This window comes from Myxocyprinus asiaticus, chromosome 2 (genome assembly GCF_019703515.2).
Source record: "Myxocyprinus asiaticus isolate MX2 ecotype Aquarium Trade chromosome 2, UBuf_Myxa_2, whole genome shotgun sequence".
Lineage (NCBI taxonomy): Eukaryota > Metazoa > Chordata > Actinopteri > Cypriniformes > Catostomidae > Myxocyprinus > Myxocyprinus asiaticus.
Window position 1 is genome coordinate 33,535,058 of NC_059345.1, and position 17,457 is coordinate 33,552,514.

The 17,457-nt window shown below is 38.6% G+C and overlaps 1 protein-coding gene across 1 annotated transcript in view; it reads right to left on the reverse strand.

Annotated features, from left to right (window-relative positions):
* LOC127416288 (integrin alpha-11-like) overlaps positions 1–14,231 on the reverse strand; it is a 62,329-nt gene extending 48,098 nt beyond the window's left edge. The window contains exons 1-2 of the mRNA XM_051655553.1: positions 14,113–14,231; positions 5,147–5,258 (exon numbers count right to left, since the gene is read on the reverse strand). Of these exons, the coding sequence (XP_051511513.1) occupies positions 5,147–5,258; positions 14,113–14,164 (164 nt within the window). The 5' untranslated portion in view covers positions 14,165–14,231. The remainder of the gene's footprint in view (positions 1–5,146; positions 5,259–14,112) is intronic.
* Between the last annotated feature and the right edge of the window lie 3,226 nt (positions 14,232–17,457).

Here is a 17,457-nt window from a genome sequence, read left to right on the forward strand (position 1 = left end):
TTAATACTGAAGAAAAATGCAGAAAGTTTGCCGGTTCTTGGGCAGGAGTTTCCATTTAGTTTGTTTATGTAATAAGTGGTGATCTGATGCTGGAATGTGTTATTTTTAAGATGAGAGCATGTTGCTGCTCGAGCCCTTTAAATTTGGATGGATTTTGATTGGCTGTCAATGCTTTTATTGTTCATCAGCTGAAAAAAAATTGCTCTGAAAGTGATCCAAACAATATCAATATCATGTCATTATCGTTACCAAAACTGCATCTTGTTTCATCTGGACAAAATAATAAACACATTATTCTTTTTCTTGTCAGAGAGTATTTTCTTTTTATTGGCGGTGTACAGTAAACAGACACTCAGATCACACACTCAGCATGGCATATGAAACATCGCCGTTGGAAATAAAGAAAAAAATAAAGGCATTATTAGAGGTTATGCAGATACATATTAATGGAGGTCTACATGGAGACAAGAAACATTGTATCATCATGATCTCGGTAAAGTAAAAAGCAGATTTTATTATTGTCTCTTCAATACAACACACAGCAACAAGTGAATGATTTACTTACTCTTTTACTATAATTGCTGCTGTTAGAAAATTTGTCGACTTTATTCTGCTGTACATCCTGTGGTTGTGTGATAGTTAATAATCCCATATTACTAAACTCTGGTATTATTATCCTTATAGCAGTGTTGGGCAAGCTACTCAAAAAATGTAGCTAGCTAAGCTACCAACTACTCAACAAAAAAATTTGTTAATCTAAGCTAAAAGCTAAACTTCAGAAAAAGTAGCAAGTTACACTACCAGCTACACTCCAAATGTAGATTGCTACATTTAAGCTACTTAATTTTTTTCAACCGCAGATGCACAAAGCATACTGTCATAGACAAAGCACCTAAAAGACATTCACATGGTGTTTATCAGAGTCATGGTACAGAATATTACAGTTTAGTGCAATACAGTATACAAGTATAAAGTAGGTGCAATACGTATGCGCAATACGTATGCGCACGCAAAACAAACAAACATATAAATTCATATTTATGCATGCTACCTATACAAACCCATGTGTTCAACATGTAAAATCACTCAGGGCCTGGGTAGCTCAGCGAGTATTGATGCTGACTACCACCCCTGGAGTCGCGAGTTCAAATCTAGTGTGTGCTTATTGACTCCAGCCAGGTCTCTTAAGCAACCAAATTGGCCTGGTTTCTAGGGAGGGTAGAGTCACATGGGGTAACCTCCGCATGGTCACGATTAGTGGGTCTCGCTCTCAATGGGGCACGTGGTAATTTGTGTGTGGATCGTGGAGGGTAGCATGAGCCTCCACATGCGGAGTCTCCGCGGTGTCATGCACAATGAGCAACGTAATAAGATGCGCAGATTGACGTCTCAGAAGCGGAGGCAACTGAGACTTGTCCTCCGCCACCCGGATTGAGGTGAGTAACTGCGCCACCACGAGGACCTACTAAGTAGTGGGAATTGGGCATTCCAAATTGGGAGAAAAGGGGTTAAAAAAAATTGAATTTTACAAATAAAAGAAAAAAGAAAAATATGTAAAATCACTCTTTTACATTTTATTTTTCATATTTATACTACTACCTCTACAACCCCATACCCATTTAAACATAATTTCATTTCTGTAGAAAACTCTGAGTACATACAGTACACTATTCATCTTATCCTGTAATTCTGTGTCTAGCTGTTGTATTTCTGTATGTACTGGAAGCTTTTGATAAGAGGCCAAATTCTGTGTGTGTGTGTGTGTGTGTGTGTGCAATAACAATGTGATTTCTAATAGTATCAGATGGTAATACCATGGTACTTTGATATACAACTATGCACCATTCTGTAGTTGCACGGTGCTTCAAAGTACTTCAAAGTATACCATGTTACTACCATGGTAAATTTATATATGATTACCATATTCATATACTATTGTATTTACATGGTGCTCCCAGGTAATGGTACATGTCCAAAAAACATCGTAATGTCATATTATTTTTTAATTGCTTTCATGTAGGCTAATAAGTGTTTTGATACTCTTTTGATTGAAAAATGTATTTACCTGCAGAAGTCGTTCACAAGCTGCACACATATTGAACTTACATCACTTCATCACTGGCAAATGATAGGGTGTATTTGCAGGTTTGGTTTCCATTGATTGATTGTAGATCCACTGCAACCAGCGTTATCTTTATTTGCCGTGTTATAAAATATTCCATGAGCTTGTTGACAAGTGAGAGTGCATGCCAAATGATTCAGCAGTGCGAGCACAAGCTTTCGGAGTCATTCAGACTGAATCGTGAACCGATTCAAACTGCTTGCCTATCACATCCAATGTCCAATTCATTGTAAAGAACCGACACAAATGAGTGATTAATTTGTGATTGGACATCTTTAGTTCTGATTCAAAACTGCCATTAGTAAACACCGGATACAAGGCATGATATAGTGGTGTAGCTTTTGTCAACGCTACGCCGCTACCGTGTCAAAAAAATAGCTTTGCTACTGAAAAACTACTTGGTTTAAAAACTAGTGAAGCTACCGTCTAGCTACCGTATGTGCTAATCAAGACATTTCCTAAGTCCAACTGTGCAAGAGCACACCGTACACACATGCACAAGTAAATAGCCAGTAGTGTCTCAGTGTCCAAAGCATTTCCCTTGTTCAAACAATCTCAGGTAAACTAACAATAATGACAATATAGGCTACTCTAGAGCCAATTCCTGCACAAACCATTTTCCTCTCCTATTGCCTAGAGCAGTGTTTCTTAAGCTTTTTTTTGATGAACGCCCCCCCCCCCAATTATGTGACATAATTTGTGTTATGCAACTTCGATGCATTGCATAATTTTAAAGTTTTGTTAATAAATTCAGCAGGCTTACGTGTCACGAATGTGAGACCAAACCTTGCGTTTCTTGAATTCAAGCAGATGGAGGGCTATATCTGGGGCCTAAAAATTGAAAATGCGAAGACAGAAACTAATAATAAAAGTGATATTGATAATATATTTTACATTTGCCTTTTTGAAAATTTTAATTTCTTCATTAATTATTTATTTTTATAGTTTTAACAGTGGTATTTGTAACAAGACCATAGTAAAAACATGGAAGCATGGATCTTCTTCACTATCATGGTTAGATGTAACATGATTTCTATAAAACAAACTATGGCATTTTTGTAATTATAAACAGTAGACCTACTCTAAACATGTAAAATAATAAATACAAAATATAAATATTTATAAATTGAAACAAAAATGTATTCTATTCCTTCACTCCCCTAATGTAGCCTACAACAAATTTAATAGAGCTGAAGTAGTGATATGATATATTTATTAACAGTCTGTTTCTGCCTAAAGTACAGTTAGTGTTACTATAGTAAATTCAAGGGTGGTGATTTCTGTGCCGAATTCAAATGGTTTCCTCTTCTCGCAACTTACTTCTCACTGATTCCCGCAAAGCTGCGAGTTTAAGAGCTTTGTGCTCGTGCTGCTCTGTCCATTGAGCTGTATCCATCTACAGAGCCATACAGGGGCATTAGCCGAGGTTGTGCCACTGCCTGTGTATTTGACACTGCTAAACCAGATACTTCAGATGCGTCGCAAGACTTCAAAATCAGATGAACCGTGGTACAAATGCATACCAACCCGTATAATTGAGAACCAACTGATATATTCCAAGTCTAGATAAACGTTTTAATGCAAAGAGGAACTTGATGATTGATTTGATTATTATGACTGATAAACACCCCCATTTGTAACCTAACACCCCCACTCTACTAATTTGCTCTCAGTGCCCCCTGGCATCCTTTGAATGCCCCCTGGGGGCAATACCGCCCCAGTTGAGAACTCCTGGCCTAGAGTCATGCCAGTACAAACACGACACGAGCACCCAAATGCTCTCTCTCTCTCTCTCTCTCACACACACACACACACACACACACACACACACGCACACACTCACACATGAGGTAGTGTTCGCTTTCATGTCATTAACTGTTTGAAGAACACAGAAGTAAACTTAAAATGAGGTTAAAAAGAAACCTCTATAATGAGTACATTTTATTTGACAGTAAAATGACCTTTCAATCAATATCTCTTGTCTTTATGTACTGTATATCCTGTATGTGCCTCTTTATCTGAGTCTATACTGTAGGTTTTTGTGTACTGTATGTTGCGTAAGAGCTGTTTGTGAATCATTCATTCACAACATGCATCTCCCAAAGAAAACCAGAATATGATAAAAGTGATATGTAAACACACACAATAACAAGAGCCAAGCCAGACACACATGCCACACTGAAAATTTCCTTGGCCTTTTAATGGTTTCCAGCTCCAGTGTGAATGGGGCAGAGACAGAGAGGGGTCTGTTTGGCAGCCGCTCACTTGAGAAAGTCTTTGTTGATATTGCCCCACATCAGTACAGCTAAACTGACAACCACACTCACATTTAAACTACAGACCAGCTATTAAACTATTTAGGCAATGTTGAATGGAAAATATTTCAATTTTCATGATCTTTGATGCAATGGGGAAAAATATCCTCATTACAGAGAGGAACAGATGAGCTTCTCTTGCATTCTTACAGCTGGCAAAGATGAGTAGCTCATTAACTTTGTTTGAGTGACATAAAGAGGTGAATGAGACAATGTGCAACTTGCTTCTGAGTTTTTCTTTGCTTCCACAATACTCATACAGTCACAGTAACACACATAAATCTCTGGGCAGGGTTTCAGGTGAGCTTTGGCCAAGCAGACATATTGGAATGCCAGAGCTGAATCTGAGCTGAGCCCTTCATCATATTGCCAAATGCAACAAGCAATTATGATGTCACAATGATGGAAAACAAATGTTAAACTCCTTCAGAACTCCCATAACCCATAAAGGCATCATAGGCAGATCTTCTTTTTACAAGAGATCTAAATTTACTTGTGATGAAAACGGTATCACTATATAAATCTCTGTCAATGAGATCCTCTGCTGGTTTGAGAAAGTAGCATGATAGATGCATTGAAACACCAATTCTCTACTCATATTTTTGAATCATTGTCCCTTCAGTTAAATAATTGGGCACCCAGGGTTTTTTTTTCATCTGTGATGGAGGAAATAAAGAGGTATGGGAAGGAGTAAACAAGTACGTCTTACCACTTCTGTCCCCCTGTCATGTGTTGTTGGACAGTGTAGCCAAACTGTGCCTGCCTGGGGCCCTTTATGATCCTGTGGTTGCTGGTGTCGATGTTGAAACAGTCATGGAACCCTGTAAGCAGACATAGGCAATTCAAATATGAACCAGCTTGCTTAGACATAAAAGTACATTTATTGGCAAAGGCAATATATTCTAAGAGCCAAGAAGCTTCAGCAATGACCCAAAACTAAGATGGAAGATTATACGGTGACTAAACTGAGGAGTTACTGCCAGCACAAAGAGTCCTAAACAGTAGTGCTTCTATAATACAAGTAAACTACATTACACAACAGTTAGTTCTGGTCCTCAAATTTGATTGGCCATGCGGTGTCCCAAGAGTGCTGATATTCAATATATAACAGCACTGGGATGCTTCACTCTTTGTATCACTCCACTTGTCTGTGTTCAAAGCTTTCTAAATAGTGGTGTGGATTTTGATTAATCTCAATGATTCGAGTCTGTTCACCAAAAATATTCATTTAGTGACCATTTCTGGAGATTGCACCTTTATGTCAGTAAAATTATCATCTTTAATGTTATTAGTGAGTCAATGAATCTTTGACTATTCATTAAACAAACCTGAGTTCAGTCATGACAACTCTCAGAAAGATTTAGCATGTTAATGTATATGACATATTGATGGGATATTGGTCTTGACCGACTAGATCTGCTACACTGTTGCTGATGCTGCAGAGCAAGTACGAAGACTTGCTACTGGTAGAGTATACACAGACATGCTGGCTTAAGCATGTGAACATGCTGCTGCTGCTGCACAATTAGACATACAAATAATCCCCATGTAGCAGACAAGTGGAGCTGGAGAGGAGGAGGGTTTTAGAGAAAAAAACTGCTTATCTGGAAAACTGAGCAATTTAACAAGTCAGACAACATACGAGCCAATACTTAACATATCACATGTGAGCGAACCGATTCACTAACAGATAACAAATTCAAAGAACCTATCAGCGTGTTCCATGTAGAGTTTCATGCCTGAAATTTAGTCATTTGTTCACAACAGCAACAATGCAAATGAACGGGAACGTGTTGTTCACTTTAAAGATTTGTTTAGAAATGAATCACCACTAGTCAAAAGTCAGACAATGAGAGCAGCGTAGAGAGTTGTGCTTGATGCATTAAGTTTTTTTGGAACTAGTTTCACTGGTGTAGAAGAAAATGCAACTAACTGGCCAATTTTTGTCCCAAATGTAAGTTATCTACTGTTCTTTACTTGTTTGTTGAACTGTTATATAAAAGCAATATTATTCGAACAAGACACAGCACTCTTGCTTGTGTGATGCTGCTTAATTGGATGCCATCTTTGCTGCTTCTACACAGAGAGATATATTCAGATTATTCTGATTTTTCATTTGCGTTAATGATTTGATGCTCTTCAAATATTATTTTATTCAATTGCCTTGAACATAGATGACTGAACAATGAGTAACCAGTTAATGAGATGCTCATGAAATCTTTTTTCTGTTAATTGTGCATAATGAGTGTAAGGGTGCTAAAAGATGTGATCCAGAAATCTTTCTTAAATAAAAGGCAATTTTCAGACACTTTGGTGTTTTAAAATTTCAGTACATCCTATTCTGAAAACAGACTTTGATTGCTTTTTCTGTTTTAAAAGAGGGTCTGTTTACAAATGGCATGCCAGAATGGCTTATGTTCTGATGGCCACCAAAGACTAAAAGATCTTGGGTACTTGGATTAACAAACACTCTTATGGAGGTCCTCCTTTCTATTCAGTCTAATGCTCGTGGTAATGTAGAAAGCCTCCATGATTTCCACCGCTCGACCTGACCATCTCCAACTCCGTCAACAGACTCTAGTGTGGGACACACAGGACCATTAGACCTCATCATGGATGAGACTAAACAATAAAGCTGTCAATCATCAAGAGGATAGTCTGTCAGTCAAAGTAAGAGTGAAGTAAGGAAATTATTGCTGATTGACAGAGATCTTTGAGGCAGGTACATTTTCAGTCACAATGCAAGGTACAGGCCAACCTCTAGTAAAACTCCACTCTTTTGAGATACTGAAATATCACCATGATTATATAATTATATTTATTATTATATAATTATGCCTCACCTAAATTAAAGGCTGCAAATATTTGGAGGATTGTTTAGGGCAACAGAGTTTTTATTTATTTATTTAAATATTAATAGAAAAATGTAAGCAAATACTGTACCTCTCGCTCTCTCTCTCTCTCTCTTTTTTTTTTTTTTTTTTTGCAAATATTCTCAAGCAAATAGCACATTCAGAGGTGGCCATCTCAGCTAAGAACATTGCATGATGGCAACACCACATCATACACATCCCTATCTAAAGTATAAGCATGGCTCTTAAAATAAATCTAAACCAGGTGCTGGACTTAAAAGAAAAAGCTCTGATCCAGGTGTAAACACAATGGTTAATTTTTCTGAGAATTAAACTGAATTACAATGTTAATCTCTGTTCTGAACCCCTGATGATAGCATATGGCTATCATAACCCTGCACACGTGGAAACCAATGCAAAGGAATGTATCCATTTGAGAAAAAAATGGCAAGTATGCAGAAAACATACAGTACTACGGGGTCTGATGAAAGGCCTGATTTTCTCTGGTGGCCTCAGGTCTCTGGTGCCTCCAGATTGGCTTCTGTACCAATGGAAAAAACTGAGAAAATAAATCTGCTCTGCATTCATTTAAAAGACTTTGCAAGAAAGGGTCTTTGAAAATAAAAGTAATTTATTTTCTAGCTGTCATCAGTAAAAGTGAAATAGTTTATTGATGATAATGCTGATAATGATAATGTCTGCTTCACTCAGGAAAGTAGTTTCCATTCAGTGTATTATATCATGCAGTGGATTGATAAATGAGATGAAGAGATCTTCCTCTTAGTAGAGGGGGGAAGAGATGTTAAGTGCCTTTAGATTCCTCTCTTTCGCTCTCTCTCTCCCTTTCCCACATACTCTGTCAGTAGACAAGTATAAATGATGACAGTCTACAGTAGTGTTGGGAATGATGTAAAAGCATATTTGCACATTAATCTGCTCAGTCACAAGAATGCAAAGACAGTAATGTAGACCACATGTTTTTCCTAGCATCATTTTTGGTCACTTTTCAGATTAAGTGAGAAGAAAAGCTAAGAGTGAGACACTGCCGGTCATTGAAGGAGTTTTATTTCTGATCAGCAGTATGTTCCACTGTGAGCAGCAATGAAGGCTCTCATAGAGAAGCAAAATTTGACCCTGGTCCACACACAGCGGGAATTATCATCATCAGATTCTCTGCCCCATGCGGTAATTCCTCCTACAGCCAAAACTGAGGCTAATAAAAATGTGTATTTAACAAAAATACACTCACTGAGCACTTTATTAGGAACACTATGGTCCTAAAAAAGTTCCAGATGTGGTCTTCTGTTGTTGTAGCCTCTAGGTTCGATGTGTTGTGCTTTCAGAGATGCTGTTCTGCTCACCTCAATTGTAAAGAGTGGTTATCTGAGTTACCGTAGCCCTTCTGTCAGCTCAAACCAGTCTGGCCATTCTTCTTTGATCTCTCTCATCAACAAGGTGTTTCTGTCCACAGAACTGCCACTCACTGGATGTTTCATGTTTTTGGCACCATTCTGGGTAAACTTTAGAGACTGTTGAGCGTGAAAATCCCAGGAAATCAGCAGTGACAGAAATACTTAAACCACCCCGTCTGGCAACAACAATCATGCCACACTCTAAATCACTGAGATCACATTTTTCCCCCATTCTGATGGTTGATGTGAACATTAACTGAAGCTCCTGACCCGTATATGCATGATTTTAAGCATGGCACTGCTGCCACACAATTGGCTGATTAGATCATTGCATGAATAAAGGTGTTCTAGTCATTTGAGTCAAAGACTTAAGTGGTTGTATTTTCTGTGCTTCAGTTTGTTTGGTGTTTGGTAGAATTCACAAGAACTGATTAATTCTTGGAGTAAAGTTACACTCATCAGAGGGCACATGCATAAATTAATGTGTCATGTGGCCAGTATTGATCTATAACCAATAGCCAGGTCCACGCAGAATGTTTGAAAACCTTGTTTAAAGCATTCCATTAAATTCTGACGATTTTCCTCAGAATCAACACAAGCAAGAAATAAGAAAAAAGGTCTGGACCCTGAAAACAGAACAAAAAAACAAACAAAAAAACAGATTCTGTCTGGGCCTACTCTTAGCCTATAATTCACTTATGTGTCATCATAATGTAATGTAGCTATCCTTTTGTACTATCCAGAACCTTTTGAACATTTTTTCCAAGCATTCTCCTAGGAGGCTTTATTTATGAATAGCAATAAAATGAGAACATAGCTCACACATGTACATAAAAAATAGATCCATCAACTGTCTAATGAAGGAGAAGGAAAGCTTAATAATACCTGTTATATGCTGGATAATGTCACTTTTTTTTCTCAAATTTTTCCTAAAGTCTCTCCCACAGTCATTGACCATTTTTCCCATTTTGCTGGATTAATATACATCTTAGCAGGCTTCCAGCTCATTACCAAAAGCAAACTGTGCCTGACACCACTTGAGAGCAGCTTTAACCTTAAAAAAAAAAAAGAGAGAGAGAAAGAGGGGAGTACAGAAGTTGTATTTTCCATTTGAAATTTCAAACGTGGCAGACACTTTAATATTCTCTGTAATATCAGCAGGTCCTATAGCAGGCAAGAGTGAGTTTCCTGTGTATGGAATTCTTTTGCCCAGATAAATAAACCTCAGTATAGTGGCTGCAAGGGTTGTGCTGTGTCCAGACCAGGCCTACGATGCTTTTGGAGCACAATCAAGCTACAGGAGCCACACCACAGTCATATTGATTGAGAACCAGCAGTCTATGAGAGTGTCCTTGCATTCTGAAGGTTTACAATCTTCCAGATTGTCCTAGATCCATGGCACAGTGGGTAATGCATGTGCTAAGGATGTTTAAAGCCCTGTTCATAGGTACACAGGTTTGAATCCAGTTGATGTCATGATCCAGTCCCGTTGCCCCTGTCTTTTCCCACTGGATTCCTCTCTCTCTTCACTTGTCCTTAAAGGCAGTGAAAAAGCGCTTAAATAAGAATCTTAAATGAGATTTTTTTTATATATCTATATCAAGAAAAAAAAACTCAGAACAGATCTTAAGCACAAGACTGAAACAGAAATGTATTCTTGTGATGTACTAATGAGGTTAAGTATGAGCATTGTGCATGTATATATACTGTAACATAAGCATATCATCTCCTGAGAAACTTCCATTAAAATGTATGTATTATTTAAACTGTAAAGTTGTTTAAATCATCAATTACTGGGATAACAGGGTTTATGGCTTTATATCATCATGGCGACAAAGTTGTAAAATTGGATATCTATCCAATTGGATATAACAGAAAAGGTTAGTAAGCAATTTTATCACACTCAAATCATGTTTACATATTGTTTGTGTCTTGTGGCAATACTTTTGAAACAGTAAGTATTTTAACATTTGCAGACTGGCCCCTTTCACTCCAATCATTAGTGCCTCACTGTAACCCAGATTTTAGCTTAAAAAAAAAAAAAAAGAGGGACAAGTCAACTACATTTTTGTGGTAATCAAAGTTATGCCACAAATGCTGTCGATTGAGTTTAACTTATATAGATCCCAGAATATTCCTTTAAAACACTTGATGCTTGGGCTGAGTGCCCATGAAGCAAAGATGATAGCATCCAAGTCACATACTTACTTTGAGGGTAACTGCCATTGAGATGAATGCAAATGCTTTTCCAATTACATTAGAACTCCTTGGTCTTAAAATGCTGCATTAATAGCAACCCTAGCCCCCTTTTGACTCCTCACATGGCTGGACACAGAAATCTTGATCAGGTTAACTCAGTCTCAAAATCAAAACATTTCTAAAGAATGTTTTGACTTCCTACAATGCCAAGGCTGAATCATTTTTGTTCCTGAGACCAAGAAAGGAAGATTTTAAAAGCCACATCTAGGCCAGATAATCCATGGACTATGCCCCAAATTCACCACCAAAACCAGAACCCACATAAATGCCACCAAATGAAAACTACCAATACTAAACTCTTGCTGCCAAGATCTTAGTTAGGACAGGACATCCCCTCTAAACATCTGCTCACCCACCAGTCATCCCTCCCTGCCTTCACAAATATTTATGTGAGGAACTGCCCTGATGCTACAGTATAATGAGCCTTTCTGATGCCCATTGGCAAGGATTACGGGCCAGCAGATTGGCTTTTAATAAACTCCACATGCCAGAAATGCATCTCCCAAACCTTTGCTTTGAAACACTCTTTTCCTTAAGATCTCATGGGCTTTGTGCTGTTAAAGTATTGTGCTGAACCTCAGGGGTTGATATACTGTACATTTTATTACACTCACAGATCAAGAGCAAAATGACCCGACATTGATCATTTCATGCTGACTTCCCAACTGTGAGCTCTGTGGTCTGGAAAGCTCATTGAAGCACTGTTGAGAGATGACTAGCAGTGGATGAGCCTGGTGGCCAATGACTGGGTTTGTGGCCAAAGTAAACTATCTGTAAGGCATATGGCATCAGCAGCCTGATATACACCACAGTCAGGCATTACTTTCTAAGCTCTGTAGTTCCTCATCATTACATTTGCACATCAAAATGAATGTGCAAGAATTATCTGCTACTAACTCTTAGGCCATGTACACACTGCAGCTAAATTAGGGTGTCATTTTACACTTTAGTGCTTAATCCTGTTCTGTACACACACAGTTCAATAAAATACGGGAGTGACAACCGTATTTTCAAAAAATTCCATGCAGTGTGTACAGAACTGAACTGAACAACTAGTTGTTAATGACGTGATTAATGGCGCGTGTGAGATGTGTCCGTCTTCTCCTGGTGCAAATCACACAAACAGAGGTATGTGTCTTCATTCATTCATCTATTCCAGTCTGTCTCTCTCCTTTGTAGTTTCTCTGATCAGCCCTGCAGTCTTGGGGTAACCCAGTACAATACAGTCTAGAACGCACGCACTGTTTAACAACAGCCGTTTAGACGAGCAAAAAAAAAAAAAAAAAACACGCCGATTCTGTCAACAGCAGCTAACGAAACATTGTCAGATGATAATACATCTATGGTGGATAATCTCTTTGCTCAAAGTCAGTGAACACTAAACGGGTTAAACTTGTGCCATTCATGTTTCACAGGCGCAAGACGCTGCAGCATTCACCTCAACACTCTTCACATCTCTCTCTCTCTCTCTCTCTCTCTCTCATTCTCTCTCTCTCATTAGCCTGTCATCAGTACTATAGATCCATCAGGACAGATCCAATTCCTCCTCTTTTAGCCAATAATTAAATTACACAAATTCAAAACCAAATATTTTGACATCCTAATTTATTGCCAGACAGAGACAGACAGACAGATAGATAGACAGATAGATAGATAGATAGATAGATAGATAGATAGATAGATAGATAGATAGATTGATTGATTCATATCCCATCAACAATCCCTCAAAACATCAGAACAAGAATATAAAATTTGAATTCTCAAAGACTTTGACTCAGGACAGCACTGGACTGCCAAAGTTCTCTCCTTAAGTATTATGCTGAGATTGTCATTTCACAGATAACTGAACTTTAATCTGGCTGCTCACCAACACTTTTCCAGACACAGGAAACTATGAGCTCCTGATACTGTATGTGCCTGTTAACATCTCCTTTCAATTCAGATTATGCAAGTGCTAAGAATGGAAGTTGGAGAAAGGTTAAACTCCAACCATTCCACAGCCAATCCAGCATCCCCATCTATCACAGGAGGTCAGTGTAACAGTGCCTGACAGTGGAAAGCAGACATGGGAGACACCTCTACATAATCACATGCACACAAATCACATCCATGACACTTATTCTACTCTCGTACAGTTACAAGTTGCAGAGCATTGAATTTCGTTTGTAATGTCAATGGACAGTTTGCTTGCCACTTTGTCTCTCTTCAGTGTCTTTTAATTGAAAATAGGCATCTCTTCTAACCACACAGACACAGACTAGAAGTCTGCATGAGCCTTAAAATGAGACCTGAACCCGACCCGTACCCGAGACCGAGTGGCCCGACCCTACCTGGCCCGAACGATACCATCAGATTTTTAGCCAGAACACGACCTGAACCCGAAATCGCTTACTATCTCATTTCTTCTCCTAGCAAGTACTGTTGCAATAAGCTGTATTGTATGCAAGCATATAGGCAACATTTGAAACAGTACTGAAACAGTAAACATACACAGATTTAACAAGGCACAGCAGCCCCTAGTACACTAGAGCAGAAGGGAAAAAAGCATTTCCTTACCGTTTATGTGCTGAAACTTCACTTGGTGCAGAACAATCTGGAATAAAATGAAACAATGCAATAGTCCCCACTATGCAGCCTGAACTTATTCAGAACGTTGAATCTTTGTGACAACTGCGCTAAAAACAATCTAGGCGCAGTGCAAAGAATGAAACAGAGCGCAGGTGTCTCAACATGTGTTTTTGAAAATTTGAAGTTCTTTTTAATTTGACATGGTGTTTAAAATGTGCCAGTCCTGCGCGAGATGCTGAAGAAAAAGTGAGATGTGGTGCAAATGTTTGTGGCTCACTGGGGGGTGAGCCAAAGATGTGCACAAAAACATGTTCGGTGTGAACGGCCTTTAACTCGTCCATTCGTGCGTGTCTATGAGTGAGAGAGAGTGCGTGCGCAAAACAAGTTCGGTAAGCCTGTTTATTTTTTCACTCATTACAAATACAACTGGAACCTGAATTCCTACTTGAAAAACTGAACCGAACCCAGCCCGAAACCCGTCGGGTTCTCGGGTGCCGTTGGGCCTGGGTCGGGTTGCAGACCTCTAACACAGACACACACACACGCACACACACACACACACACACACACACACACACACTTACCTGGCAGCATGCTGCAAAGAGTCCAGAGTAGGAGGGTGCAGTAGTACTCCATGTGTGTGTGTGTGTGTGAGAGAGAATGTGAACGAATGTGTGTTAGTGTATGTGCGTGTGTGTGCGAGGATAGAATATCCCGACAGTGTGCTCTACTGTACACCCGACTCTGATTGACTCCACTCCTGCTAAAAACACTCTCTATATCTGAGGCAAGGAGGAGGGGACTGTGGCCAAACTAAAGGAGGTGCTCATTCAGCAAACACAAAGATCTTCTCTATCTTTCCCACTTCATTTCTCCTTCATTTTGTCTTTTTGCCTGTCTGTCCATCTATGGTTGAGTTTGGTCACTCTGTTATGAGCTCATGCATTGCTCCTGAAAATGTGCTCCATATAAGATAAATATGAAAATTCAAATTTTAGGAATAATGATCTTCCGTGATCTAATTTGCATAACATATAATCTGTATATTTTCCAACTTGATTGATGCAGAGATTTGTGGTTAACATTGCAGCATGTTATCTTGTAAAGCCCACTGACAAACTCTCAGCACAACCTCAGCCACCATCCAAACCACCTAACCCAAGCATATAATTACAGATTATATAATAACTAATACTGACTTTCTGCCCCCTCTAATAATGAAATATAACATCGATTTCAATTTGACCTTGACAAAACCAGAGTAATTAAGAATAGATCAAAATGAACATGCAGTGTAATTTTACTCACACAAGTAAACAACCAAACACATACAAATATACTGCTTATTTCGAGCTACCTCGAAATTGTGGCAAATATCAACTCATGAAGGTTATATTTGTTAACATTAGTAAATGCATTAGGTACCCTGAACTAACAAATAACAATATATATTTTTACAGCATTTATTGATCTTTGTTCATATTAATTTATAAAAATTATGCCTTAAAAATCCTAACCCAAAGACATTATAAAACATTTGAGGAACAAAAGAGCTGATTGTAGTTTAAACATCCTGAGTGACCAAAGTTAAGGTTGTTGCTCTCATTAAGAGTACTTAAAAAGCCATCTTTTCTTTCCTTTCATCAGACCTTTCTATCAAAGCCAGGCATCTCAAAAGTGCAAAGTAATTCACCCTCTCTGGAAAAGAGGCAGCTGGGAATGTTGGAATTTTTCAAATTCTGCTCAAGACTGTAAAGTCAAACCAAAGAACTGGGTAGTGACTCAGTCAGACAGAACAAGGTACATTCAGAGGGAGAGAGAGCGAGTTAGTCAAAGAAAGAGAGATAGACAGGGAGCAACCAAGAGGTATTAAAACATTAAACAGATGTTTGGGCCATTTCCAGACAGACAGACATAGAGAGTGTGAATACTCTAATCATTTCAACAGGCACTAAACTGACAGCAGTGGGCACCAAAGAAACAGAGTAATGTGATTACACTCATTCCGGGCAGGTGTCTGATGATATATATGAAGGCATTACATGTATTTATTTTTATAGCTCTCCTAATTAAATTCAGTGTTTAGAATATACTGTAAATCCATCATAGACATGAAATATGTATTACTGCATGATCCAATATGTTTTCCAGCAGTTCTGTAATTAGAATAGCAAATTCTGTTTTTTTTTTTTTTACATTATTAATCATGCAATGAGGGCCATTGAGAGAGAAACTAGCCAGGGCAAGCCAAAGCAATGAAAATACCAGGTACAACCCTCGACTAGCATATAAAGACTTCCCAAAAGCAGAAGCAAACATACATTTTATCAGACAAGCTGTAAGACAGGAGGCATTTGGTTGCATGCCTGTGGCAAATTCCTGTTCTCTTCTGAAGTGGATAAAGAAAAGCAGGGGAAGAACAAAAAGAGGGTAATCCTATAAAAAGATAGAGAAGAGCTATTTGGTTATACAACAAAACATGAGGCAGCTTTTTCTAGTATTGTGGGGTTTCAGTTCATAGCTCAAGAATCCCACTGTCAATTTGGAAAATGTCAACAGTCTGAAATAAATGATAAATCGGAGAGGAACCCACAATTAAAATTAAAGTCTGTTTCTCTCTCTCAAAAGAGGAGAGGGGCCTGAGAGGGAGTTGGGTTGTTTCAGTCACTGTTTCCACATGGGGGGGGTGATGGGAATCATGCTTTGCCCATGATTCTGAGCTGCTGATGAAAAATACCATGCCAATATTTAAAGTGAGAGAGGAATTCAGTCAAGAGAGTGAAAGAGAGATTAACACAGAAATGACAGAGTTCTCTGAGCAGTGTGAGAAGTTTTTTTTTTTTTTTTTTTTTTTTTGGAAATCAGACCCTCATTCCTCCCTCCTTAAATGTGGGGGTCCGAAGCCCCTTGTTTACGAAAGGCTGGAAATAAATCCCTGTCCTCTGCAGGAGCAACACTTACCTCATGGCCACAGAGCCTCAAACAGCAGCAGCAACTGCAAACAATTAAACTGACCCAATAACCGCCATGTTACATCTATCTATCTATCTATCTATCTATCATCGTCTTTCTGTCTGTCTGTCTATCTATCATTCTCTTGTTTTCTGTTTGAGTTTTTTTCTTTCTGGCACAGCAGATCACAAAAAACATACTGTTGACATATATAGCAATGTCAGTGACAACTCTGCTTTGGTCAAACCCTAGAAGTCACTACAGTGTCATTCAGATAAACCCAACACCAATGACAGCGCTTACCCAAATCTGGACCTTTGACTGTTGCTGTATGATGTTGTTCAAAACATGGCAACCACACTCAGTAATGCTGAACTGTGGTAAAATCTGGCTTTCTTCTGTTTTCTACCCTTTCATTTTTTTTTTTTTTTTTTGCTTCCAAAATTTCAAATAGCAACTGTCAGTTGCTCAGGGAACAGATGCTGGTTGACATATACACTCAAAATTCAAGACGTAAACTTACTGTGTTTCCGGCAAATTGCATTGTGAAGTCACAGGGATAAAAGTACAGTACTGTCAGCTGCCTTTTAAGACACGCAGGTTAAGGACTTTTAAGAATCAAGGCAAGTTAAAAAGACTAGTCTTGATCAGCACAGATTACCATGCTGGTCCAGGCTGGTTACTGCTGATTTGGTGCTGGTGAAGCTGGCCAACCAGCATGGTATTTCTGATGAAGCCAGTTGATCAAGGAAGTCCGTTTGGTTAAGCTAGTTAATCCTGAAGTGTTGTGGGAATACAGGCATACCAGCATCCCCTGCTGAGGACCAGCATCCAAGACATAACATAGAGTATGCTGGTGATCAACAACACTGGTCTTTTCAACAGGGATTTGACAGAAGTTTCTAAAAATTGGAAGAAGAAAACAATGCTCTGCACTCTGTAGCTTTTCTATCACAAAAAAAATACTTAATGAAGTA